This window comes from Centropristis striata, chromosome 10 (genome assembly GCF_030273125.1).
Source record: "Centropristis striata isolate RG_2023a ecotype Rhode Island chromosome 10, C.striata_1.0, whole genome shotgun sequence".
NCBI lineage: Eukaryota > Metazoa > Chordata > Actinopteri > Perciformes > Serranidae > Centropristis > Centropristis striata.
Window position 1 is genome coordinate 12,069,620 of NC_081526.1, and position 26,979 is coordinate 12,096,598.

The 26,979-nt window shown below is 39.2% G+C and overlaps 2 protein-coding genes across 2 annotated transcripts in view; one reads left to right on the forward strand and one right to left on the reverse strand.

The window, feature by feature from the left end:
• igsf3 (immunoglobulin superfamily, member 3) overlaps positions 1-6,093 on the forward strand; it is an 86,537-nt gene extending 80,444 nt beyond the window's left edge. Inside the window, exon 9 of the mRNA XM_059342559.1 lies at positions 1,253-6,093. Coding sequence (XP_059198542.1) covers positions 1,253-1,503 — 251 coding nt within the window. The 3' untranslated portion in view covers positions 1,504-6,093. The remainder of the gene's footprint in view (positions 1-1,252) is intronic.
• A 9,073-nt stretch (positions 6,094-15,166) lies between these two features.
• On the reverse strand, positions 15,167-18,451 carry rpe (ribulose-5-phosphate-3-epimerase). The gene is made up of 6 exons (XM_059342956.1): positions 18,292-18,451; positions 17,833-17,912; positions 17,576-17,715; positions 17,321-17,455; positions 15,935-16,021; positions 15,167-15,849 (listed from the first exon to the last, which is right to left on the reverse strand). The coding sequence occupies exons 1-6, from the start codon at positions 18,411-18,413 to the stop codon at positions 15,727-15,729; spliced, it is 687 nt and encodes a 228-aa protein (XP_059198939.1). The 5' UTR covers positions 18,414-18,451; the 3' UTR covers positions 15,167-15,726.
• Between the last annotated feature and the right edge of the window lie 8,528 nt (positions 18,452-26,979).

A 26,979-nucleotide genomic window follows, 5' to 3' on the forward strand; every position in this document is an offset into this window, starting at 1 on the left:
TTCTCTGAATGCAGGTGAAATGAACACTGTGACAAAACTATACTTGTGTCAATGGCTGTCTTTTCACATTATACTGGCAATTTAAGAGCGGGGAGCTTCTCCACAGATAGCACAAGATGTAATTAACAGCTGCTTCTTTGGATGTTTCGTCTCGTAGTATATATTGTCATATTTCCCATTCCTAATAGGTCCTCAGTGTTACTGTATATGTAACTAGAGAATATTATGGGCCAATTAAGAAGCTCTCAGGTACTCTATATGTCAGGCTTGGATGATATGGCTTCCCCACTTGCAGCATTTATTTTATAGATAGGAACAAGCTCTGTTAAAAGCAGAGCGAGAACGGCCACCCACTGCGAAGCATTAAAGCTGAGTGATTAATGGTGTCAGAAGCAGTGCTTGGATCTAAAGATGTCAAACAGATTCATTCACCTGAGTCAACAAAGAGATGAATATCATTTTAACTGCACAAGGACATTATACGTGTTAAAGGAGTCATGAAAACCAGAATACAATTACAAAGTCCATTTCAGTCCACAGTGTGATAACCATCATTATAAATCGTAAACTGGTAGTTAATTAGCTTTGTTCATAGTATTCACATCGCTTACTTAAGTAATAGTCCTGCATTCAACCTTACTGAAGTAAAAGTACAAAAGTATCAGCATCAAAATGTACTTAAAGTATCAGAAGTAAAAGTACTCGTTATGCAGAATGGACCCACTCAGATTGCTATATATATTCCAAATATATTATTGGATTATTATTATTGATTATAGTATTTATGTAAGCAGTGTTTTAATTTTGTAAAGATAGGGCTCATTTTATCTACTTAGTACACTGTTATGAGGTTTAATAATACAAATAAAAAATAAATATATATATACACACACTCAAGTACAGTACCTCAAAATTGTTCTTAAGTTCAGTAAATGTACTGTAGCTACATTCCACCACTGATAAATAGGCATTATTGTAGAACACATTATAACATATCAGTATGAAATGATTTGTAAACCATCTTTTTACGTTATTTGAATAGCTATTAAGAAGTTGCAACTGAATATTATAATACCTTGTTAAATGTTTAATAAAATGACTACTAACGTTAGTTTAATTAATTATAAATGCATCATTAATTAACCATGCTTATTATGAAATCTTACAAGCAGTTTTTTCTAAGTGTTTCTTTATGATTTTACCAATTCCATCGGTGAAAAAAATGTTTAATTTGTCAATTCTCCGTCAACAGAGTCCACCCTCCAGTCAGTGGTTTGCTCCAACGACTCCCTCTTCTACTTCGTCTTCTTCTACCCCTTCCCCATCTTCGGCATCCTCCTCATCGCTCTGCTGCTGGTTCGCTACAAGAGCCGCAACAACAGCAAGAGCCAAGAAGGCAAGAACGGCGCCCCCCTGCTGTGGATTAAAGAGCCTCACCTCAGTTACTCTCCCACCTGTCTGGACCCGCCCGCGCTCAGCCTGCACCCCGGCTCCGTCGACTAAGCGAGGGTTCTTCCCCCTCTGCGTCACGCACATCGTGGATCCAGCCAACACAATGCCAGGGAGCAGATCTGGACTCCACTTTCAGACTTACTGTCGTTCACTGCTGTGTTGAATTAGTCCATCAGTTGATCAGTTTAAAAATCCCTACCCTGGTGGCTGCCTGTTTTACGTTAACAACTGTGTGTGTTTGTGTGTGTTTGTGTGTGTGTGTGTGTGTGTGTGTGTGAATGTGTGTGTGTGGACTAGAATGGGTGTGCCATGTTAGCACGATTAATTGTGTGAGTGGGAATTGAAGGACAAGAGAGTATCATGAGCCTCTCTCATTTTTGTTTTCTGTGAAATTCATAGCTGCATTTTTTTTTGTTTTTTAATACTCTGAATATTTGTCTATTTTTCAAAAGAGAAGAAAAATAAAAAAAACACCGCACACACGAGAGATCCAATCCGGGAAGAACATTTAAGAGAAGAAACTCTATAATCGACTCCGGCACTGGATGTCAGTGGATGCCAAAAAAGTCTCTATACTGATCCAAGAGCAGCCACAGCCTGGCCCACTATGTTGGTTGCCATAGTGATTCTCTGCGCCCACTGACTCCGTAGCTGATGACTTGGTTGCCAGCCTGCAAAGAGACAAAGGCAAGGACACACAAGTCTGTGTCCTAAGTGAGGATGTGTGTTTGTGTGTTGGCCCACCTGCCTCCACAATGAATTTGCCTTGGCAGACAGAAACAGGTCCTCGTGCGCCACTTAAACACTGCCAGACACTCTGGCCTTAGTGAGAGACTGCTCCGCTCTTCTCTTCTATCCTCCTCCTCCTCTCCGACAAGAGACAACAAGAGAAAGAGAGGGAGGAACGTCTCCCATGACGGAGAGTAAATGAACAGCGCTCTCCCGCTGAGGATATACGTACTTCAGCATAAAGGATTTTGTTTTTTTTCAGTGCCAAGTCCTCCTTATTTCAACGCTGTTCTCTTCAGCTAATGTTTGAAGTTTTAACGAGAGTCGGAAAGCTGATTGGTTTCTGAAGCAGATTGTAAAATATGTCTGCTTACCTCCTGCTGTGGGTTTATGGGTCTTGAGGGGCAAAAGGGCAATTTTTACACTCATGTTGAATCAGTTAATGCTTCCCTCTTAAATTACACAGTGGGGGTTATTTACTGAAATTAAATTCTTGCACATTTCTTTAAGTTGCCCAGTATGACCACTCCGTCCAAATATCAAAAGATGCATATAAGTTTTTTTTTTTTTTTAAAGATGTTTGTTAGAGCCACACTGAAAATTACTAATGTGTAGATGTGTAGTAAAACACTCTGTTATCTGCACATTATAAGAAAACAAATTGACAGGCGGGGGAGGCAAAATGTTTGACTTTTGTGTTTATTTTAAAGAATTTTCTATTTATTGTTTTTTACTACTTTGCATAGCTTTGTAAGATTTTCTTTTTGCTTTGAAATTCTCTAAGAACTGTGCTGCTTGTGTTGCCAGGCAACTGCACCAAGCAGATAATGTCAATAGCCTGTGTGTTGGCAATGTGGTAGATGTAGAAATGCTAGATTTGTCCTGCGCATTGCAGTCTGTAGCATTTCATACCAGATTGTCAAGTTTGGTCAGTGTCAAAACACTGTATATCTATACCTATAATGAACATGACTGTGGCTTTACATGTACAATAGTTGAACAGACAAGTCACACAAATGAATTCACTTAATGCTTTTTGCTTGAGTCGCGTTTATTTAGTGAAATGTGATGTATCACCTAGGTAGGATGTTTAATCAAAGACGGCTGAAACCGAACTGTCAAAACGTCTTCTAATCATGGATTCTAGCTGACGGCGTCCTCCTCGGCTCCCCTGATGCAAGGCAGAAGGGTTGAAAATTTGTGTCACCTTCCCTGGAATGCAACAGCCAGGAGAGGTGTGAAATCCTCTACCCAACCTGGGCCTAACCCTTTCACTGCCAGACTGGACATGAAAACTCTTGGAAAAACTTGTTGTCTCGACCGTGTATATTGCATGACAATACTGCAGGAGGAATTTTGATGTTTTGTAAACTTTGAACTCTTTGAGCATTGTGTTTGTGTGACAGAGCAGTGCCCAACCCCCCCTCCCCTCCCCTCCCTCCCCCTGACCGACTTCCTGAGCCAAGAGTCAACACAAAGCCCAGTCCCTCGTCATCTACAATATTTGACTGCCGATTCCAGATGCCCTTTGAAACCTGTGAAGTAATCTATTTCAAGAATGGGTGTTGTGGAGATTGTGTTTGATATTACTGCTCATAATTGTCTTTTTAATGCTTTGCTTTATGCAGCACTTCATTAAACAGATTTATGTCAAAAAAAAGTACGTACAATGATACTGACACAAGCCACCAAGTTTTGAGATTTCAACTTCCTCTACTTTTTCAAGGGTCCCGGTCCATTTTAAGCAGACCACATTATTTCACTTGGAGTGAGTTTGGTGCTTTTTAGTCAGGGGAATTGGAAATGAAATGCAAGTGCAGCGAATTCAGCTACAACAAGGTTGATCAGTGTCTTCAAAAGGAAAGGCCCATCGATTAGCTGCCAGTCTATTCATTACTACCCATGTGTTTACAAGTGTTTTAAAGCGGAACAAGGCCCCAGACTAAAGCAGCAGGCAATGGGAAAAGACAAGTATTACACACACTGAATAGTGCATGCTCTCAAGTAGTTAAGTGGGCTACATTTCGACCATCAAAGTCTTTGTCAGGCAAACATCCAGAGGAAAACAGAAACCGGAACTCCTACTATAATTACAAGAACACACATATATTTAGATAACAAAAAGCATATCCAATATCTAAGCTGCATAAATACACAGAGAGACAAAGAGCCCGACCGATATGGGATTTTTGCAACCAATACCGATTGTAGAGGGGGAAAACTACTGATATGGTGGTGAATATCATGATTTTTTGGGATTTTTTTAATGTTTAGCTGGAGTGAAGAGCTATTTTCTATGTCAATTGTGCACCAATTTTACACTAATATAACTATGCAAAGGTAAACAGAAGGCTGTTTTCCTAAGCAAAAACCTTTATGGAATATTTAACATTATTATACTTTTTTATACAATATACATACAGTGTATTACGTAGTCAACTAATTTTAAAAATAAACACAAAGAAATAAGGATAAATAGCTAAATAAACACCAGTACTGAATGTTCAGTATAAGTCAATAGCTGACCATGTAAATGTAATAAAAAATACAAATAAGATATATAACTTATTAGTACTGTATGTTCAGTATCGGTGCTATAAGTGCTGACCATTTAAATAAATAATAAATACAAATTAAATAGGTAAATAGTACTGTATGTTAAGTGTCAGCCAATTTCTTACCATTTAAATAAAAATATATATAAAATAAAATAATTATATGAAACAATATGTCTAACTTTTTCTGGATTATATGTTCTGTAAAAAGGTTTTTATATTGGTGCTTATCTGAAAACACAGATACCAGTAGATACTGATGTGTCTGTGATAATCGGTCGGGCTCTACCCAGATGGCATCTGTGCTAAAGCTGGCTCAGAGCCTATGCAAGGTATAGATAGACTGTATATTTCTGTATAATACACATTTGTACAGTGACGGAAAGATGTACAATATCGTGATTGTGCATGAAAACAGAGTTTGAGTATAGTCTTTGGTGATTTCCTCTTTGGAGGTAGAGTTGACTTTTTTTCTGTATATATCACCTATTTTTTCTCACACACGGGTGTTTGCTTATCAAAGACCTTGGTGGTCATGATATTGCCTTATTAAATTGCAAGATTAAGTGTGTGGACTACCTCTCTTTTTCCATTATAAACAGTCTTTAGCCCCCTGTGATGCTCGTGCTAGTTCAGTGCATATACATCAAAACTGCAGTAAAGCCTCTCTGTGCATTTTCTGGCCCCAGTATCACCAGGAGTAATTTATGAAGCTGTTGGAAAGCTCTTGTGTGATTTGACAGTAATGGTTGAATATGTTATTGACTTGCATTTGCATTGGCAGTAAATGCTAATAGAAGGCTGATTTCAGTTTTTCATGAGCAAAAGAAAAAAACTAGAGGAGCGTGTTTGTTGGCTGAATGATTGCCTTTTATAAATCTTGAACATTCCTAGAGATGCAGGTTGTGAAAATGGTGCCACCGAACAGCTGCTTCAGCCTCAGTGTCTAAATCACATAATCCTACACTTAATTCATGCAAAATTCATTTCATCTTTCTAGACTTGCATCAGGAAGTGCAGGGCGTTGGTGTGTGATGTCACAGCGCTGTCGCCATCATGGGGCTGTTCGCTCAAACTTTTTTTTTGTAGTGATAATATTTAAAACATCCATAGCTGCCTCCTGAGATTCCTCCCAACGGTTTGACAGTGTTGTAGCTTCGTTTTGAGGGCTGCATGTATTGGCTGTGTGCTGGCTCCAAATTTAGCTGTAAGATAGTTTGTGGTGATGTTTTCAGTTCAGCCAGTGATGCTTTATTTTCAGTGATGTATTTTTATATGACCATGGTTTGTTTATTTCTTCATTTGTTATTCAAATAGTTGCCATCGTGACCATTAAAAAGGCACTTTGCTATTGTCAGTTTATTGCAATAAAATACATTCAGTGCAACTTGCTGTTTTCCTTCCAACCTCATGCATTTTGCAGGATTTGGAGATAGATCATTAAAACAACATATCGATCCAGATTTCTCACAACAACCATGATGTACTAGCAGTACCTTTCCCCATCATCTAGTTCTGCTTTGACTCAAGGTTAATGCCCTGCAGGCCGCAGTCGGTGTTGGATTTTGACCTCTGAGCCCCTCAGCAATGTGAGGGTTTATTTACTCCGCATGTTCACTTGGGTTTGTGCGTGTGTTTGTGTGTTTTTGAGAGGGGCTGAGAGAAGGATTGGGTCAGCATGTCAGAGGATAAATGATGCTTAGAGGGCCGACTGCAAGTTAACCAGGCACTTTTTTGACAGCCTCAGCAAATCACCATCTCACCATTCATAACTCACCCAATGCAGATGTACTCTCTCACTCCTCTCTCTCTTTTAAGCACACACACACATACAACTCCCCAGCAGTAAACTGCAGTCTCGCAAAAGTCCATGGCATTCATAAACTTCTCTCCGACTCCTACTCCCATGAATTCATATTAACTCATATTGATGCACGCATACCCAATGAAGCCAAGAACAAATGCTGCCACCCGTTCCGTAAATCACGGTGCCACAGAGGGAAAACAGCATTCACTGGAAGAAAAATCATAGTTTGGTGTTTGCTTGTGGAGTTACTGGATTGTTTTTCTGGGCCGTGATGCATGCAGGTTCCCCTGAAAGAGCTTTTTGGTCGACTCTTGACAAAACAATCTGTCTTGACTGAAAGAGCCCAAACATTCAAAGAACTATTGATGCTGCTAGTGCTGATAGCAGGCACACTGATACTGCTGATGTTATTGTCAGCCAGCTCAGTCACAACTTCACAGGATGCAACAAAAAAAAACACTGAAGCCTCCCCCTTTGAGTGCTGTCTTCCTGTCCCACTTTCCCCCCTGATTTTGTTCTCCGTCTCCATTTTCTCAAGAGCACACACCCTATGAGGGAAGATCTGTTTTGCATAAAAGTAAGCAACACTCACGAATCCATAGTCCTCGCTGAGGCGGATGCAGACACCAGAGGGCACACATGGGCAGACAGTACTTAACGATCCAGAGCAGCAGGGCAGCAGTCAGGCAAATAGATTATGATTTATTACCAGTGAGGGAAGAAGCGCAGAAGAGAATGCAAGGACAGGAAGTGTCTTCTACTGCTTTCACTGTTTCACTGTGGTGGGCTTCAAAACATTGTTACAAGGACAGAGAGAAAAATCTATTAAGATTGATGCAGATCAACCAGTGGTGGGTGGCTAATAGGGCCCACATCCTAGACCTTCATTGAATAAGACTGACATTAAAAGAAATACTTTAAAATATAAAGTAGTATAAAAGTGAGCAAGGTTTTCTTAGTGAGTCAAATGTATAATCTGCAATAAATTGTAGATTCTAGCTTGTCTTAAATTTCTGATGGTTGTTTATACCATTGGGTGCAGGAATCTCTGTAAAGTGTACATGTGCAGTTTACTCCTCTTCAATACACGACATGGGAGCTTGTTGGGGTGCACAGCTTTTGTGCTCTTACAACATTTATCTGAATGCTGCTGATTTACACACCGCCAACTCAACAATGTGGAGCATAGAGGTGGAGGAGCCTTGTGCAGCAAACGTGGGTGTTGAGCTGGATAGAACTGTGAAAGAAAAAGCAGTTGAGTCAGTAAACAACATGCCTTTGAGGGAGGAAACTGAGGGGCTAAGAGTTTGTGCCTGATCAGCTTGACATCGTAATTCAACAACAATCAGAGGAACAAAAGATTAATTTATTCTTTACTTTGTGAAGAACTCTGCAGATGTTTATCTCAGCAGCAGCTTGGCAAGAATCACCACTCAATGGACTCAGGTGAACTATAGAAGACAGATACGTGTTAAATGTGGGGTGTTGGTATTTGCAATGTTTTTAATTGTAGTAGTGCTGTATTTTGCACAGAAGTTGGCAACACACCTTTAATTAGGCCCTATATAATACAATAGGTTAGTTTTATAGTGGCGCATTAATTTGCATTATCCTTATCAAGTATACATATATTATCATATAATATACTGTATTATTATTGACATATTGTAATGTGATGTATAGGCTATGTTATTGAGCCACTTTTTGCTTACTTAGTCTTTCAACAAATTTTACAAAAGAACTTTCCAAAGATTAAAGTACCTTTATTACATTTCCTAAGCATTTTTCATTATGGTAAATGTTCATTCAGCTTAGTAAATACATACAAAAGTATTTTGATTCATTTAAAGAGCTTAGTACATGTTTACCTGGTTCTTCATACAACTCCCCCCACCCGGAGAAAAACACATCAGCCGCCACTGAGATCAACAGCATACAGGTGAATAGTGCTGATGAACAAAAACATGACTCACCAACACACAATGTTCAGCAACCACTGTGTATAAGCAGGACATGTATTGTTCTTGGTAAACATAAAAGAGGCAAAATTAACAGCTTGTAGGGTGTGATTGGTACTTTCAGGGCCTGTGCACAGCTTGTTGCACTCAACCTTTGTATGATTCTAGTTTGCTCTTTGTGCTATGATTCACTATGATGTAAATGTGACTCAATAAGAACAGCAAGAAATATTGTTCATAGAGAAGCTGCAGTATTCTCATCTCAAGACATAGTCAAAAGTAAAGAAAATATAAGTGTGCCATAAGTGCAGATGTACCACCTGCACTGCTGGAAATGCCACTGCAATTTGCTTGTGATGTACCAGCAGCGGTCAATAATCTCGGTGGGGATGTGATTTGTGTGAATTATGCAGGGAAAAACAATCAATAGTTGCATTACGGGCCTGTTAGTTAAGGCTGTTTATTGGGAAAATGTTAAGCGGTAGCTGTTAATTTTCACAGAAACTGAATCACTTGATTCTCAAGGAGCCCAAAACACACAAGACACCTACTGACATAAAGACAACAAAAACACTGAAAGTCCCACAGCATTCATTATGGATTCAAAACATGCACAAATGTACAAACACACACTGGAATATTCTCACTTCATCCATTATTGATAAACACTAAAAATGTGTGTGTTCTTTCTCTGGCTCTGCCTACCATAGAGTAAACTGATGCTAAGGTTGCTGCTAAGGCAACTCTCCCCCGGGAGCTCCGCATTTAGTCTCTCTATTCTCTGAGGCCCCATGAAAGCCTGGAGATTCAGACGTAGAGCTAATTAACTGTTCCAGGCATTCATTGTTTTATTTGTTTTGGTGAGAATTTAAATGAACATTTAAATACCTGATAGGTGGGATGACCTTGCTATAATGTGTAATTTATTAGCGAAAATGTGCCATTTTGTCCTGACCTTTCCAACAAAAGCCAATCTCAAGCTCTGTCGATGCAATTTTCACAATCCAATGGTGGGTTTATCAGAGGTAGTTCCAGTAAAAAAGAGCAGATGGAGGGAAGATTCTAGTCCTGAGGCATTTTAGAAACAAGACTAAGAGTCACTAAGAGTCATGCTACAGACTCTGTGAGGCTGCACACAGACACAACAGTACTTTGGGCTAGATGCTAAAAATATGGTTACATGTTCACAATGATGCTTTCTAAGTTTACCAAATTAACATTAAACACAAAGTACAATTAAGTCTGATGGGATTTAGATCAGTTTTACTGTTATCATAAACCAAAGTATTGAACTAATCATGATACTGACCTGATAGTTGCGCAGGGTGTAAATTTAAAGGAATACTTCATTTTAATCCTTAAAATTATCATTTATATATCAATCATGCACACTGTGTTACCTTAACCCCTTAGTGGGCCCCAAATGGGTTCGTCCCTATAGTAGTCATTTCATTGACTCACTTTCTCACTTGACCTCACTGTAAAAAAAAAAGACCTGATGTTTCTTGCAGAAATCTCCCATATCAAGTTTTTGACATCAAATCACAACATAGATTTTTCTATGGTATACCTCAAGGACTTGATATCCTAATGTGGTATTCTGGAGGTATTTAGGACCATTAGCACAAAATCTGTGTAACAAATGGTATCAGCCTGATAACAGCTGCAACAACTTTTGCATGACAGAGAATGAGAATAAACTTCATATAATAGCGTTCTAAGTTCTTACCCACCATACATTTTGATTGAGTCATTTTTATGAATCTTCAGGTTCCCAGCTTTCAGATGGTGTACATCTTGTACATCTTTTACTGTTGACCTGCTGTCTACCCCTGAATACCCCTGCCCCCCATCCCAACAGCTCAAAAAGAAAAGGGGGGTTGAATTCTGAAGGACTAAATTATTGAAGATAACTGTGTTAGCTGTTGAGACGTTTCACCTCAAACCACAATTGTCAGCCTCATGGTGGCACTACATAACATTCTGGGAGCCCTTACAGTCTGTAAAACATATTAGTTGTAATCCATCCAATTGTTGGTGAGATATTGTAGCTTGAACCAAAGTGGTGGGCTGACCGACATTTCCATCCCCAGAGCCATGTTGTTAAAAACCCTGGCTTTGATATACTGTACATCTAAGAGGATGGAGTTCTGACTTTCATTTCCTTTAATCCATCCGAGACCTGCTAAGCAGGGTTGCAACTATACAGTGAGAGATCCATAGAAGCAAATAAATACAGTAATTACCATGTGTAAGAAAAGATAAGCTCATAATATAAGCACCACAGTATATGCCTTAAGGCATTTAACACAGTGGTATAGAAAGTGGATGCTGGGAAGCAGCAGGGCAGAGAGCTGATCTTTGACTGCGTGCCCTGTTGGGTGAATCACAGCTCAGTTCATATAGATGCAGTATATACTTTACTGCAGCAAACCTTGCTGCAGGGCAAAGCAAAGAGATCTTTTCTCATATTTTTCTAAGCAAGTTGTTTTTTAATTGTTAATAAGACGACGCACTATCAATCAGATGAGGCCTTTATGCATAAGTAAAGGTGGAAACAACAGCGAGCTAATCAGCAGCGTGCATCTTGTTCTCCTGTGGGAAGACAAGTAATTATGAATGAGCAGGAGAAGGCAATGTGAGTTCACTAATGTGCCTTTAGTGCTGAAGATGAGGGGAGAAGTAGAAAGATATAATTTTACTATATAATGATCCCAGAAAAGGCGGAAGGGTGAGTCACGGAGGCAAAGAGAACCCAGAAGGGAATAGATGGAAACAAAATGAATGGCAGCAGAAAGTGCAAGAGATGAAAAAAAGAATAGAGGCAACATAGAAACCATGTTCTCCTGGGACAAACAGCTACTTCAAATAGTATCTTTGGTTAAAGTTATTTAATATTTGACAGGACATGATATAAAAAAGGTTCCATCTCCAGTGATTTATCCCTCATAATCATGGATGTGGTTAAAGATACTAGTATCAGAAACCCTGGTGTAATTTCCAGATGTGGATTTTACACTTACTCTAACCGGGGCGAGGCTGTTCCCCGTAGTGGTTTATGTTCCTGCGGGTGAGTAGCAGCCACTGTGGTCCATAAAGACATCGTTTGGAGGGACCTGCTGTTTGATGATGTGACCGCCATTGCTGTGGTTGTAGAACCTGTGGTACTGTGTTGAAGTCAGCAGACACCCCTGCCAGGGACTGAGACATTCCCTCACGACTGCGCTCTAAAGATCAAAAGCTCCACATGATGGCTGTCTGACTCATTTCTGGTGTAAAAAATCTTTTCTGGACGCTCAATAGCAGCTCACTCTTGTCCTTCTCTCTCTCTCTCTTTCTTTCTTCCTTTCCCTCAGTGTGTGTTTATTCTCAGTTTTCTTGCTGTGAAAGACGTAGGCAGTTCACACGTGACCAGGAGGAAAAGGCCAAGTACTGATGGTTATCTGACCATTTTACTCTCTGTCCTCGCCATCCCCCATCTATTACTGCTTTTAACTGCAAATGACAGTACCTGTGGATATGGTTGTCATGGCACCAGAGCCAGTAGACTCTCATGTGTGACTTTGATGTATAAGTTAGGGCCTAGTATGTGAAATACGTCTCCAAGACTCTTTTATTGTCAGCCTCGCTGGTGCTCACATTTCTCTTTGTGCATTAATAGTTACATAATAAATCAACAGAAAAATGTGAGGCAATCAGGGGAGAGAAACTGTCAATTAACTGATAATGAGACTGCGACATGGCTTAAGGAGTGTGGAGCATGTGTAGGTGCTGACTGTTCCCTCACACTGAATTGTGTCCCTGTCTTTGCGAGACAGCAGCGACACTGGCATACAAAACGCCTGTCATCATCTATTAGAACACAAATCGGTCACAGGAGGTTTCCTCGTGATGTACAAACGCATGCATTATACACAAACTCTCCTGCCACACGCTCCGTACGGACCTCTCGAGCACATATACATAGGATAGGATAGGATGAGCAAAAATGATGACATTATCTGTCATTATATGTGAGGTTTAAAATGAAAATACAGATTTCAGGCATCAATATTTCAACTGGTCTGTGAATTGCCTCCAAGACATATGCTGCATTATTAAGAGCGAGCTGCTTGCAGTTGGAAGTATGTCATGGGTGATTCTCATTGACAGCAGGAATTCTTTCAGCACACAAAGAGAAGAGAGATGCTGCAGACATGTTTTTAGTCTTTCTGGGTGTCCTCGAGAAAAGGGTTCCTCAGCTCAGTCTGGCTCAAAAAAACAAAAAGCAATATTACTTATTGATTCCTGCATTCTGCTCACAAACTCGCTTTTCCAAATAAATGGTCAGTGGCAGCACTAGTGCACATGATTCTTGACGAAGAAGAACACAGCTTTATTAATGTATTGGTTTAAACTGACTGGTTGGTTAGAGTTTTTAAGGAAAAGGGCAAAGCAGTAGTATCATACTGCAGACAGACTGTACACTTGTGTTCCAAGTCATTTTGCCAAACCACTCTGCAGCAGCTCATTAGGTCGCCAATTCTCTGCTGTGCTGTTAGTGGAGCTGTTCACACTACAGTATTGAATGCATTATAGATTACAGCACTCTGCTTATGATGTAGAGCTGTGTTAAATATTTGTTCATGCCTACAAATTAATAACATAATTGCAATTTATTTATATGATTTGTTAGACTGACGTGAATGTTTGTCCGGACTCGCCATCTAGCGTATGAAAAAGGAGTAAAGGTCAGTAACATACATTGTTTTTTTATTTATTTATAAAGTACTAGTGTAGTGCCCGTAGGAAGTATGTATTCATATAGTGGGAGGTTAAGTAGATTTTTCAATTATGTCCAAATGAGGTTGTGTGTGAAAGTGGGATGTACAATGAGGTGTAATACTCTTGCGTAGTGTTAATATATAAGTGTTTATTGGGTAATACATGGATTTATACATTGAGATATAAAGACATGCAAAAATAGCTATTTTAAGAAAAAGAAACTTAATCATTCATCATGGTTAGACATATATACAGACACAGATATAGGAGGGAATAAGTTTACATGCAGCACAAACAGATGGATGTGAATAATGTGAGTAAGGGTTAATAGGTGTGTTGTGAAATATGTAGATTGATTGATAACAACATGAATGTCATCCCTGAATTACATAGTAATGCAACATAAGAAGTGAATAAAGCTAAATCTCTGCTTAGCATTCTGATCGCAAATAACAGAATTTGCACATTATATGCAGACCACTACAACGTCTGCAACCCCATAAAACACTTACTTTTCATAAGGTACCACACCATCCAGCACATACACATTGAACATTGATATTCTCTGGAAATTATTAGAATATTATTGGAAAATCGAACCTTGTAGTGCACTTTAAAACTCCCAAAGATAGGTAGGCTAAATAGACTAACAGATGAGAGTGAATTGTGTTACTGACCAGGTGTAGGCCTATCACACAATGGGGCGGAGCTCCCCTAAAAGGCGTCCAATCGGAAAAACAAGTGCGTCCTACGTAAATAATGATGATATTTTGAAAAACTAATTTAAAAATCTTCAAATTCGAGGATGGACACCTTCATGTCATGCGCAAGCCAAATACCAAATCTTAGGTCAGTCTGGCTAACGGTCAGCGAGATATGCCCTAGACACACACACACACACACACACACACACACACACACACACACACACATACACGCTTCTTGCTTTTATAGATAGATATTAAGTCCAACATTAAGTTAGTAGAAGTGCTGAAGAATTTAGAGCCAAAGATGCATTAAAAGTGAAAGAAATAGATATCTCCTATTTATTTTCCTTAATCATGTTATATTATTTTATTTTTTGTAGTCCAAACGAGATGAATACAATTGTTGATGGGTTGCTTCATTTTTTAATTCGTCTAGGTCGTTTGTATAGCGCCTCAAAGGAATATCAAACAAAATGGTATTGGTTTATTCATCTTAAAAATACTTTCATCTGTTTTGCAAATAAACTCTTCAAATGCCTCTTAGATAATCATGTTTAATTATAGATTATAATATTGGTGTTATTACTTGCCTCTTACTGATGTATTTGGTCAATTGCATTTACTGTCAGGGAACTTAATCTACAATACATACTTTTTGTTTTCAATGTATAATCTTAATCTTCTGAACAGCTGGAAACAATCAATGTCAGATAAAAACAGTGGAGTACAAAGTATTATTAGTAATATGTAATGTTTCCCTCTGAAATATTATATAATTTGAAAACACCAAGTATAATGTATTTAGGTTGAACACTTAGGTTAATGTATTAACTTACATTCCCACCACACCAGTTTCTAAAGTAAATTGTTTTCGTGCATTTCTTCTGGTTTCACTTAAGGTCATGTCTTCAAATGTAATCGTTTTTTTGTATTTCATTATCAAAAAATAGTTTATGCATGCCTTTTTAAAGACAAGGTATATATTCTCTGAGATTGTTTTGTTACCTCAGAATAAAGAGACTGGACAGTAAGTGAACCACTACTTCAGTGAGAATTTATAGGAACGTGAATCTGCCAGGCTCAGTGTAAAAGATCAATGTGCTTAATTCAGTCCATGTAATAAGTCTGCCAACACTTTATTTCAATTTGGTAGTATGACACTCCAGGGTAAAATGCAAAGAACCCACACATCACTTCATTGGAGTCTTTTAATCTGCAAAACCAAAAATCATGGATTTTAGAAGTGTATATTTTTATGCTCAGTAGTGCAGCAAATTGTAAATGGTTAATTTAAACAACATAGAGAATGAGATATGAAACATAATTTTGGATGGAAGTCAGAACATTATTTGCAAAACTGAACATATGCTAAACACGGTGCTCCTTGGACCATTTTATTTCCATAATTATTTTATAGTTAAAACAGTGTCAAACAATACTCAGGAATGTTTACAGATGTAAAATCAGCATGGCGTCAGCTCCAGTCTTAATGGTTGTCCCCGTGCTGCGATGAGACTCGCTTTGTTTTAACTGTTCAGAGAGGAGATTGTGGCAGAACAGAATGAAGTTCAAAAAGTTTTGTAGAGGCACGGTGCAGCTTCACTCACACCAAAGTGATTTGAATTTGGCCAGCAGCCCCCTGCTCCGACCGTGACCCCTGGCCTCAACCCCAGAAATGTCCATATTGAGTCGTTCCACTGGCTGCTGTGTTGTGTTGCAGGGACGGGCGGCTCGGCTGTCACAAAGGCGACATCTCAGCGGTCCAGCGAGCGTTTCTGGATTGCTTCGGCCACCACGGTGCGCAGGAGAGCGATGACAGAGCGAGGGTCCTCGCTGCCGATCACAGCGCTGCCTGACACGATCATGTTGGCTCCTGCCTGGAGAAAGCATGAGCATCAACTTAATATACAAGGAAATTAAATTGAATTGTATCATAGTGATATGTGCGTTTGTATTCCTTACCTCTGCACACTTGTGAATGGTGTCAGGGCCGACTCCTCCATCGACTTCAATGTCTAATGAAGGGAACTGACTTCTCAACCAGCTCACCTGGACACAAGCACAGAAATACAACAAAGAGCTTAAAATCTGCATAACACCACATCTACAAAACAATTTTAGATATTAATAGGACTGCAAAATGAAACACAGTGCTGCAGAATTAATCATAAAAACATCTTCTGGACTAAATTTGAACACTAGTCAGACAAAACTCCTTTGCTTTGGTGTACAAGGGCTTCTATCTGGGCTGTGAGTTGTTATAGACATTTTAATGACATCTAAATGTTCCTCGCTTGTGCTAAAAAGAGAAAAAGCAAGATGAGGGAAAAAAAGCACTGAATTTGAAATTCATATTTGTCCCTCATTTAAAAACAACGGTTTAGGATTCGGTGAATGGAGCGTGCATCTGTACCTGCAGTGGCTCAAAGAGGATTGGCCTGTAGTTGATTTCTTTCTCACAAGGTCAGCTTGTTCATGCTTTCTCCATAATGTGATAGCAGCCTTGTGGTGCTCCAAGGTTAACATGGGGCACAAAAGTGCAGCACAGTGTGCAAATGGTTGCATTTTTGTTTATGTGCTGAGTATTTGTTATGTGCTCTTTTGTTGGTAGTTGTTAGCTTTATATTAAGAAAAGGAAATATTGCCCAGTGGTGATTTATCTAACCTTATTGCTGCAGTAAAATGTTGAATCAGTAGGCTGCTTGTACTACACTATGGCTCAGGATGTGTCTCATTATGCCTCCAAATAACACTGTATCAAAGAGGCTTTAATATTCAACTTATGGCCCACAGGCCAGATAGGGTGCAGGGTGGCCTCCCACACATTTTCTTAATCAAAAAAAAAAAAAAAAAGATATTTAATTATTTGTACTCTGTAAATTAGTTGCCACAGTGCATAAAAGGCATGAGTACAGAGCTTGAAAAAGTGCTGGGGCAGGATCCCTCAACCTCCCTGATAGAAGTCTGGGCAACATATGCTGTTTATTCTGTGCCTGGTAGGAGCTGTTTATGTTTATGATTTATGTTTATGAATCAGCATGATGGAAGAGGATCCAGCTTTGTGTAATGGTGTATAAACTCTTTTAAATGCAAACAAAGCAACTAAAATGCAGTAAAATATCTGATTTATCTGTCACATAGGCTTATAGTGTCTATCCTTGTGCCAAGATAATTTAGTTCATAAATTATTTAATTTGTTTATCAATGAGCTGCGATCCTTTTGCAAAGGTGGCCGATGGGAAAGCACCTCAGCAAGTATCCCTGCTGTATGATAATCTTTGGGGCCCAGTTTTCTTTGTTGTGGTTGTGTGCAAGGTTCCGTTTTTTTCTTCCACTATCTGTCCTCACCTTGGGCATCATGTCCTCCATGAACTTCTGTCCTCCGAAGCCAGGCTCAACAGTCATGACCAGAGCCATGTCGATCTGGTTAGCCCAGGGTGCGAGCTCTTCAACAGTGGTACCAGGCTTTATGGCCAGACCCACCTACAGAATTCACACAATGTTAGAATGACGGTGTATAATTCAAAACCACCTCTGCACTGATGCGACTACTTCAGATTTTTCACACTCAAGCACTAATGCTTTGCAGTGTTATTTTCTCACCTTCATACCACTCTCTCTTATCTCCTTGATGAGGTTACCAGGGTTGGTGGTGGACTCTATGTGGAATGTATACTGGTTGGCTCCAGCTGCAGCCATGGGCTTCACCCACTGCTCCGGCCGAGACACCATCATGTGCATGTCTGCAACAGTAACACTGTCACAATATTGCACACAGCAGAGGCACCCATAATTCAATTCAGTGGAATAATTAGGTTATGGTAAATCTAGTGTATGTTTGGGGCTGGGTCTTCACTCACCAAAGAAAGGGTCTTGGCCTACTGACTTCCTTAGGCACTCTACCATGGGATGTCCAAATGTGAGGTTGGGGACAAAGTGCCTAAAGAGAAAAAAAAGACAAAGGAAAAACAGACATTTAACACCTGGCTGTGATGAAATTCTCTCGTCTTACATGATAGTTGCAAACAATGCCTTGCATAACAGTAGAGGAAGCTAAATAATGACTGAAATAGCAGGCAGAAGGAGGAAGTCTGCTGTTAAAAGACTTGGAGGACATTTTAATATTTGACACTGAGTTTTTTGAAGCCTCTTCATTCACATACTTAAGCCATTCAGTTACATAAATATGGGCATCCCCAGCTTAACTTCTGGCACGTTAGCTTAGCTTGTTGATGTTAGCCAACTTTAGCTCCCACGCACTGAACTTCCAGTCGGCTCGCTAGTCGTTAGCATGCTAGCTGAACTGGCAATAAACTGACCCGTCCATGACGTCGAGGTGCAGGTAGTCTGCCCCGCTCTCCATCATCCGCACACACTCGCTGCCCAGACAGGACAGGTCGCTGCTCAGGATGGACGGACCGATTTTCGCACTGTAAGCCATGCTGGTACTGCTGTTGCTGTCTGCATGCAGCAAGACTGAAGCTAACACCACTTAACCACAACATAGAGCTCCACTTCCGCTGACAACCTTCAAAATAAAAGCCATAAACAGCTACAATATCGTCACACTGTTAAAATAATCGCCTAAGTCATTTTTTGTCAAAATTGTTCAAATTTTTTTTTTTTTGCATAAATCATCTCCTCATGACGCCAGCCACATATGGTAAATTCGCCTACATCCTCAGTTGATCAGATCATGTGATTTTACCCCTTTAAGATTCTCTTCTCCTTTAAGAATCACTTCTTTGACAATTTGCCACATTCATAGGCATCAGATAAGAACCCAGCAAAGAAGAAATAGAGGGAGATTGTTTAGTTATCAGTTTAGTTTATCAGTGTTTTATTGTTGATAACACTGGAGAAAAAAACAAACAAGTTCTAATTTCTGTTTTGCTTTGTTAGTGTAATATGTAATATGTTTCAGGTCATAAAAAATAATTACAATAATATCTGTTGGTAACAATTAAATAGTAATTAATTAAATAGGTTCTATTATTCTTCCTGCAGTCTGAAATCTATTATTTAAGACAAAATGTCATCACCGGTCTTACTTTCGGTGTCAGTTGGTAACTTGATGCAACTCTAACTGGCTTCACACTTCAGCCTACCAAAATAAAACTTCGCCTACTTTTTAACACTAGATGGCGCAAAGCTCATGTGGGGGATGAACTCTCCTCATCTCAGCCACTCACCATGAGTTTAATCTTACTGGCTGGGTGTTCATTACAGTAGACAACCTCCCGTCAGCATGCCTCTATGTTATTTTCAGTACTTGTTATTAGACTTTTACTATACCATAACGTAATTATTCACTGCAAACATTTTTTGCTTCAACATAATCCTTAAAGGTCTAGTGTTTCTGTACCATGAAAAGGAATAATGGCAGATAAGCCATAACACATTTTGGAGCTCTATAACCCCTTTTGTTGCATCTTATCTCACCTTAAAACGGTTCATGCTTTTTATTTGTGTGTACTTTCAATCTTCAGCTAGATAAACTGAAACAAACTAAGTGAATTGCTCTTTTTGCTGTAATTGATTAATTATCTAGATTATTGTATCCAATTTCTCTGAGGGCTGGGGGTGGTTGAGCTGTCTGTGTCTGTATGTGAAGAATATAGTTGTTTTGTAATGCTTTTTTGTTTTAATACATTTTATATGTGTTTATAGGACCCAAAACCAGATTTATTATAGGACATGTTGTCGGATAATATGGGACATAGTTTTTTAATCAGTGTATTGTGTTACATAGGATATGGTAAGTATTGTGAAACACAGTTTACAAATTGTGTAAAAGGTATGCAATTGCCAAACCCTTTGGATCCTTTCTCAGATCACATTTTGCTTCTATTTCACTCTCTGTATTATATTTTAACATCTCTCAGAGATTTCACAGACTTCTTGTTAGCCCTCCATCTGTCTCTGTCGTTCTGCTGTGCCATCACTGAAAATATAAGTTGTGTGTCAGTATGGCCAGATGGATAGTTTAATGGCCCCACAGAAGACAATATTTCTCACACTTGGTTCTACAAGGACACAGGCATTTAATAATATAAAGTTGTCTGGGTTTTAGAGAAATAGATTTTATTGATCCGAGCAGTTGGCTGGATGGAGAGCAGGTTGGCCTGCAGGGTTATATTTGTCTGCCAAAAGCCTTGGATGAATCTATTCTTCAAAAGAAAGAAAACCTCTTGCAAAAAAAAAAAAAAAAAGTAGCACTCTTATCTTTGGAAAAGCCTTTGATGCCTGATAGTATCCCATTTGAAACAAACTTGATATGATAACACAATGATGAAACAAGGATATACATTTCCAGTAAAACAAACCAAAAAAGAGAAGGATGTCTGGGTCTGTTGAATCGTAGGTAGCACTGTGTAAAGTTTGTGTATTGATAGGGGACCCTAAATTAACTGCTACACTTGTAACTGTGCACCGTTAGCATTGTGTCAAGGTTAGCACAACAAGCGGATCGACATGTGCCTTGTAACTACGGCAAGGGCAAGAGAAATGGCGGAGCTGGAAAACTTTGCTGTAGGTTCACTATCAGCAACAACAGCAACGGAGACAAAGTTAATAGGACGAGGACCGTGTGTCGGCGGTACTCCGTGCGTGTGGAGTAACGTTATGAGGATGAAACACATCGGCGGCATTACCCAGAAGTGCAGAAACGAGCAAAAAACATAACAGGAGTCCAACTTCTTATCAACGCTGCATCAGCCAAATTCAGGATCAGCTTTAATGGCCAAGTAAGTGTACACACACACACACACACACACACACACACACGAATACCCGGAACGAGTCTCCCTCCTAAGCGGCCGTTTGACCAGCCTTTTTTTGGCCCTGTCAAAGAGCAGGGCCATTTTTCTCCCCTGAAAAGGGCCTAGTTCCTGATTGGATGGACGGGATGTGACGTAGTACTCGATGCCAAAACAACATGTTGCCATTTTTAAAAGCTGGCTAAGTAGCGAGTAGTCCTCTTGTCCATAATCATCTCTGCCATGTGCATGAACACAGCGACAAGAAACACAGCAAGCTGTGCTCATTCCATCTCAGCGTCTCCTTCCTTATTGTTTACATTTGGTGCTGGTGCGTCTCCCGTCTTAAATCTGTTGCGTATGTGGTCACGGTCGAAACTGTCGCTTAACGATTAAACCAAGGACGAAAAAAATGGAAAAAAGGCAATGAACATGTCAATACAATGTGCAGATATAATTATAAACAATATAAACAGAGAAAAACATCACTGAAACTTGTAAACAATGATACAGTAGTGCTATAGTGCAGAGTGCAAATGGTGCTGCAATAAATGGGAGATTATTAATGCAACAGGTTATTTTATATAAATGATGTAGGTGGACAGTATACACATATTCAAAGTGATGATAACATGTTAAAGCCAGTACAGTTGGCTATATAGATTTCTGAGTTGATGCTGAGTTGGCGTAATGGCTTTTTGCACAGTGATGTTTGTTTGTTAACTGATCGTCATAATGTCGGCCAGCAGAAAGAAACCTCTTGTGTCTTGTTTTGGCACACAGTTTTCTTTGGAGAGTACCAAAGGGGAGAAGTTTGCACATCTTGTATCCAAGATGTGAAGGTCTGCACTGATGTGACCATGTACTTTTTGGAACAGAAAGACAGTTATATTAGGGTGGAGTTTTCCCTATTCCTCATGCTACAATCGACTGTAAATCCACATTTTAAAGCCTGATATTTAAAAGTTTGGTTCACAACTTTGTCACCCTTTTCACCCCTGATGAGTTTGCACTTCTGGATGAAACGCTTATCAACAAAACCCTCTAGTCTTAAATGATCCAGTTACATACTATTAAGTTACATGTAACTTGCAATATTGATTATTTCACTGCTTGCCTGCTTACTTCATCCCATTCAATCATGTAACAACTGTGATGATGTTAATTCTAGATGACACAAGTTTGTGTGGACAGCTTCCAATTCGGGAAATATGCAAGTTTAAATTAGTCCTGGATGTAACATTATATCTGTATAATCCTATACTTGGCATGGCATTTTATCTCCTACAGTTTGGTGTAATTATAGCTCTCCAGAGATAACGTTTGCTGTATCTTTACTACTCATTAGTTATAGCTCTTCTTCATTGTCATCATCTTAAACACAGTCTACTGAAATGGTATATGAATATTTCTCAGATGAGTGTGCAAGTTGTTGTGATTTATAAGAAGCAGATGGCTGAGGTTTTAAAAAAAGGCTCTGCTGAGGCACTCTACTGAGGCTCAGCCCACAAAGAGCCACACTCATATACCCAGACTGGCTAAACAGATTCTGACATTTACGAGTTTTACCCACGTTTTGCATTTACTGCGGCAATGATGGAAACACTGGTGGCACGGCGCACTCTGGCAGACAGGAGGATGATATATGTGATTTTTGAGTAGGGTTGAGGCAGAATGCATTGGCTCCACAATGGACTGGGGCCTCAACAATCTCTGAGGACGGTAGTTAAAGAACTTTAGGCTTTGACAGTGATTTTGTGGACCAGCGCCATAGCTGCAAGGGGCTGACTTTTATGAGTCTGCCCGTACAAAAGTCTTCCATGGTGTCTCTCTGTCTTTAGAGCAGAGTGGGGATGACGGAAGATTCACAGCAGCTTATTAAGTGACAATTATCTTCTTAAAGGGGACATAGTATGGTCATTTTCAGGTTCATAAGACATACTTGCATTTTTAGTTTAAACTAGAACACATTTACATGCTTTAATAATTAAAAACACATTTTTCTCATACTGTCCTTCTGATATACCTGTATTCAACCTCTGTTTGAAATGCTCCATTTTAGTGCCTGTCTCTTTAAGCCCTGTCTCGAAAAAGAACAGTCTGCTCTGATTGGTTGTTGTTTCCAGGTCTGCAATGGGCGCCTAATACAGTGTGTTACATTGTAGCTTCTCCTTTTTTTACCCTCTTTGGTCTTCTGCATTTGCGCTCTTATATTCTCTGCACCATCATTGCAGCCAGGGAATGACTGTAACCAGTGTAGCAGCACTCTCTACCTTTTATATAGTTTAGTTGTGACATCACAATCTCACAGAGTCCTGACAGCTTGTTTAAACACATCATTTCTGAATACAGGATGGGTGTATTTCTCAGTTGATTGAGCATTTTGATACTTTAACACCCAGATCTGCTTTATAATCAACAGGGAAACAGAAGTTTTACTTTTTACAATATGGGACCTTTAACTAAGAAAAAAGTCTGCTCTTACAGAGGTCGCCTTCAAGGTTGAAGCATTGCACTAACTTGGTTGATGCATTTGTGTTTTGTCTTTAAGAGGGGTCATTCTTTCTCCTTCAGCTGAGACTAAAAGACCCATTCTTCACCTTTACTGTAAACAGCTTTAACACCAAGCACATCGTTTCAGTCAGCCACAGGCCTCTGCTTTCTGGAGGTCCCTATTAAAGACACCTTTTTTAGTTTAGTACAGCTCAGGAATGTGGCTTGGACTCATTTTCAGGATGCTGTCAAGCTGTTCACTATTACTCATTGTTGACATACTCTCAGCTTAAAGGTACTGAAGTGCCACATATTTTCACGTTTGCCCAATGATATATGTACAATATTTTTAAAAAGCACTATGAGAAATAAAATTAATTGTACTATTTCTCACTCTGTGATATGTCACTCTGTGTCTTTAGTTATTTCCAGTGCCTTTGTGGTTGTCTAGCCCCTTTTTTATAGTTATTTTTTGTGTCTCTTTGCAGCTGCTTTGTGTCTTTGTAGATGTTTTATGTTTCTCTGTGGTCATTTTGCATCTCTTCGTGGTTGAAATTGGCATTTTTCCAGGTGAAGCCCAAAAGACACAGTAATCCATCTACATGTGGCCAAAAGCTGATTCACCAGAATTAAACTGTGGATTGAGCTTTAAGTTTTTGCCTCTTTGTAATACAATCTCCTCTTGCAGGAGGTATAGGGTGGGCTTTCCATATTTAATGGCTCAGACTTTCAGTATTTATTTGGATGATCAAAAATCCTCAAGTGTGTGAATGTACTGTATATATTCTGCTTCTTTGTGGCGTGTATGGTCTGTGGTCCTAATGAGCTTGTGGATGAAAGATTTCTTGTTACATGCATTCCTGCATCTCAGCCATCTGTGAAGACAATTAAAACATGTCCTTTATGTTGAAAAGTTGAGGACTAATCAATTCCATTCCTGGTTTTACTGAATTGGTGTGTGTTCATTTTCATCTGTACTAGCTGTTGTCATTTTTACATGTTTCTAGTTGTTAAACTGCTAATTATTGTGATTGTGATATTTTTTTGAAAATGAACATTTGCTTTGTAGAATATTCCCGCAAGGTACTAGCACATTTTCTGATAAAGTTGGCAGATGACGGCAGCACTTTCAGTTGTGCCCTTGGAGTTTTATATTTAGCCGTTACGGGAGGCTAATTAACAGCCAGACAGCAGCAGGTATTAAACATGTTTCAACTTGTTTAACAGTATTTTTAAGTGCATCATTTACTGACTATGAATTCATTATCTGGTAAGTCCATGGATAAACTAAACTAAAGAATGTGCTGAAAACAATGTACTGAAACAGCATCCTATTTTACGATTGCTAATCTTAAGGGGAAATGTTCTGTTGATTCCATACAGGAAAGAATTCCTGTGTGCTTTAAGTGCTCTTCAAGATGTATACATTTGCATTGAGCAGTAGCCTATATGAGCTTTAACCTCGGATAAGTTGGGTTTATACGACCTTTGACCTCTGCTATAGAAGGCAGGAACAGGAATGGACACAGTGCTGCTCTGTTTTTCTGTTTTTTCCCCCCTCTGCACTGGCTGATTATTAAAGACTTGGTACAACTCCAAACTTTTCATGTATTATCTTGATTGAAACCTTCCTCCTGCTTCCCGTCGCCAGTTGACTCTAGCCTCCTGAGCAAACAGATAGCGATAAACTAGCTTCTTGTGATGGTCGGAAGGAGAGTGCTGAACATGTGTCCTTGCAGTATCTCCCTTCCTGCGCTTTATGTCACCGTGAACGGGATTCATAAGTGGAAAAGGGAAGGGTGGAGTGGGTGCTACCTCCCTCTGATAGGTCAGTGCTCCCAATCAAGTTTGTTTTCCTGACAAGGAAGTGTGGGGGCTATAACAGCTGTTCAGTATTAATGCTCAATGTGCAAACTTTAGTTGGATTAGTAGGAACAAGCACAGTACATCGTCACTATTGATCGTCTGTGCAAGCAGGTTATTACAACCCCTATTTACATTTGTTCCAAGCACCGAACTCCAGGCCTGAAAAGTGAAGTAATTGCCTTAAAGCTGCATTCTTACTAATGGCCAGCAGAGAAGGATTTCACTCATTGCAAAAGAAGTCTGATTGTAAGGAAGTCGATAAAAAAATGTACCCTATTTCTCACATGATTTATTACCTCAGTAAACATCCTCAAAATTAGTTTATGGTCTCAATTTCTAGTTTCAAGCCCTTTTCCGTACAGCACAATGTTTATTTTGTAACTTAAAATGGATAATAAAACATGGTATACTTTTGGGTGGTTGACAGGTTGTTATCATGGTGCATTTTCAGGTTTTAGCCTAAGATAATCTTTTCTGGAACCTAACCAGGTAGTTTTGGTGCCGAAACATAATCAAGCAATTTAATTTCACAATGTTAACCATGTGACCACTGACCATATATTAATTGTAATATTACAGTTGCTTTGAGTCTCTTTGTAGATGTTTTATATTTCTCTGTTCTCATTTTGCATGTCTTTGTGGTTGGTATTGGATTTTTTCGAGATGAAGCCCAAAAGACACAGTAATCCATCCTTATGTGGCCAAAAGCTGATTAACCAGCAATAAATTGTGGATTGAGCTTTAAGTTTTGCCTCTTAACCCTAACCCTAACCAAAATTAAGCAATTTCGTTTCACAATGTTAACCATGACCAAAACGCCGTGTGACCCTTTCTCAGTATTGAATAGTAAGGTCAAATATGTCAAATCTGGCAAGTCTCGCCCATTATATCTGTCAATGCAGACATTATAATTTAGAGTTTACATTATGACGCACTAGCAGGGAATGCTGCAGCTGCAAAGACTCATTGTGGCCACCAGACCTGTAATCACTAACCACGTTAAATGGAGACTTTGGAGCGAAACAAAATTGATGGTCTTGATTCATGTTGGTTGGCCTGCAATTGCAGAATTTGAGATTCTTTATTAATGTATGTTGTATATCACACTGTATGTTACACCATTAGAAGTACATAAAAATACAAACTGAAACCAGTGAAGGGGTCCTTTAACAACCGCATATTTTTGTGGTTAGGTGTATTTCTACATGTCCAAATCTGTTAGTGTCACCAGGATAATTAGCTTTATGTCAATTATTTAGACAGCTTTAATTCAATTTATGTCATGGTGCATATTTTCTGACATGACCTCAGCTTTATGTACCCTGACCACAGCACACTTCAGAGGACTAGCGGCCAGCAAATAGCAGTAATTGACTGTGAAAACCCCCTCTAGGGAGAAATGGACCCTTCCACCGGTCATAATTTAGTACTTAATGGAGGACAACGTGCCACTTCAAAGGGCCAAAAATGTGAGCAAAGGGGCCCAGGTGACATTTCAAAATGACAAAATGAGGTTATGAAAGAATAAAATTATGGATTTACTCAGAATGTATTCTTCTGATTTAGTACCGGTAGCACACAGAGTAGGTTTATATGAGCAAAGCTTACCTCCCGACTTCATAAAAAAATCTAATCCTCCTGATTTAATCTTTAATATTTGAAGATTGCGGATGCAAGGAGGCTGCTGAAAAAAACACAGCGGGGTTTAATATTTTTCTCACAACATGTGTATTGGTTTGGTTTATGAAAAGGGAAATCCAGTTCTAATGAAATTGCCTTCTGAGATCAGACAGAGAGATTTTTATTGATCTTACATTTTATATGGTTATGTTTCCCCTTCAAACTGGTGTAAGCCTGTCCAATCTAGGGCTTTAAGATATGTTTTCAAAT

What these genes read in the sequence shown, in the direction of transcription:
- rpe (XM_059342956.1), bottom strand. Translation starts at nt 18,413, where the DNA reads ATGGCTTACAGTGCGAAAATCGGTCCGTCCATCCTGAGCAGCGACCTG. An exon ending in TAAGAGAGAGTGGTATGAAG is followed by an intron (nt 17,456 to 17,575) that starts GTGAGAAAATAA and finishes TGAATTCTGTAG; the next exon opens with GTGGGTCTGGCCATAAAGCC. An exon ending in CCATTCACAAGTGTGCAGAG is followed by an intron (nt 15,850 to 15,934) that starts GTAAGGAATACA and finishes TGCTTTCTCCAG; the next exon opens with GCAGGAGCCAACATGATCGT.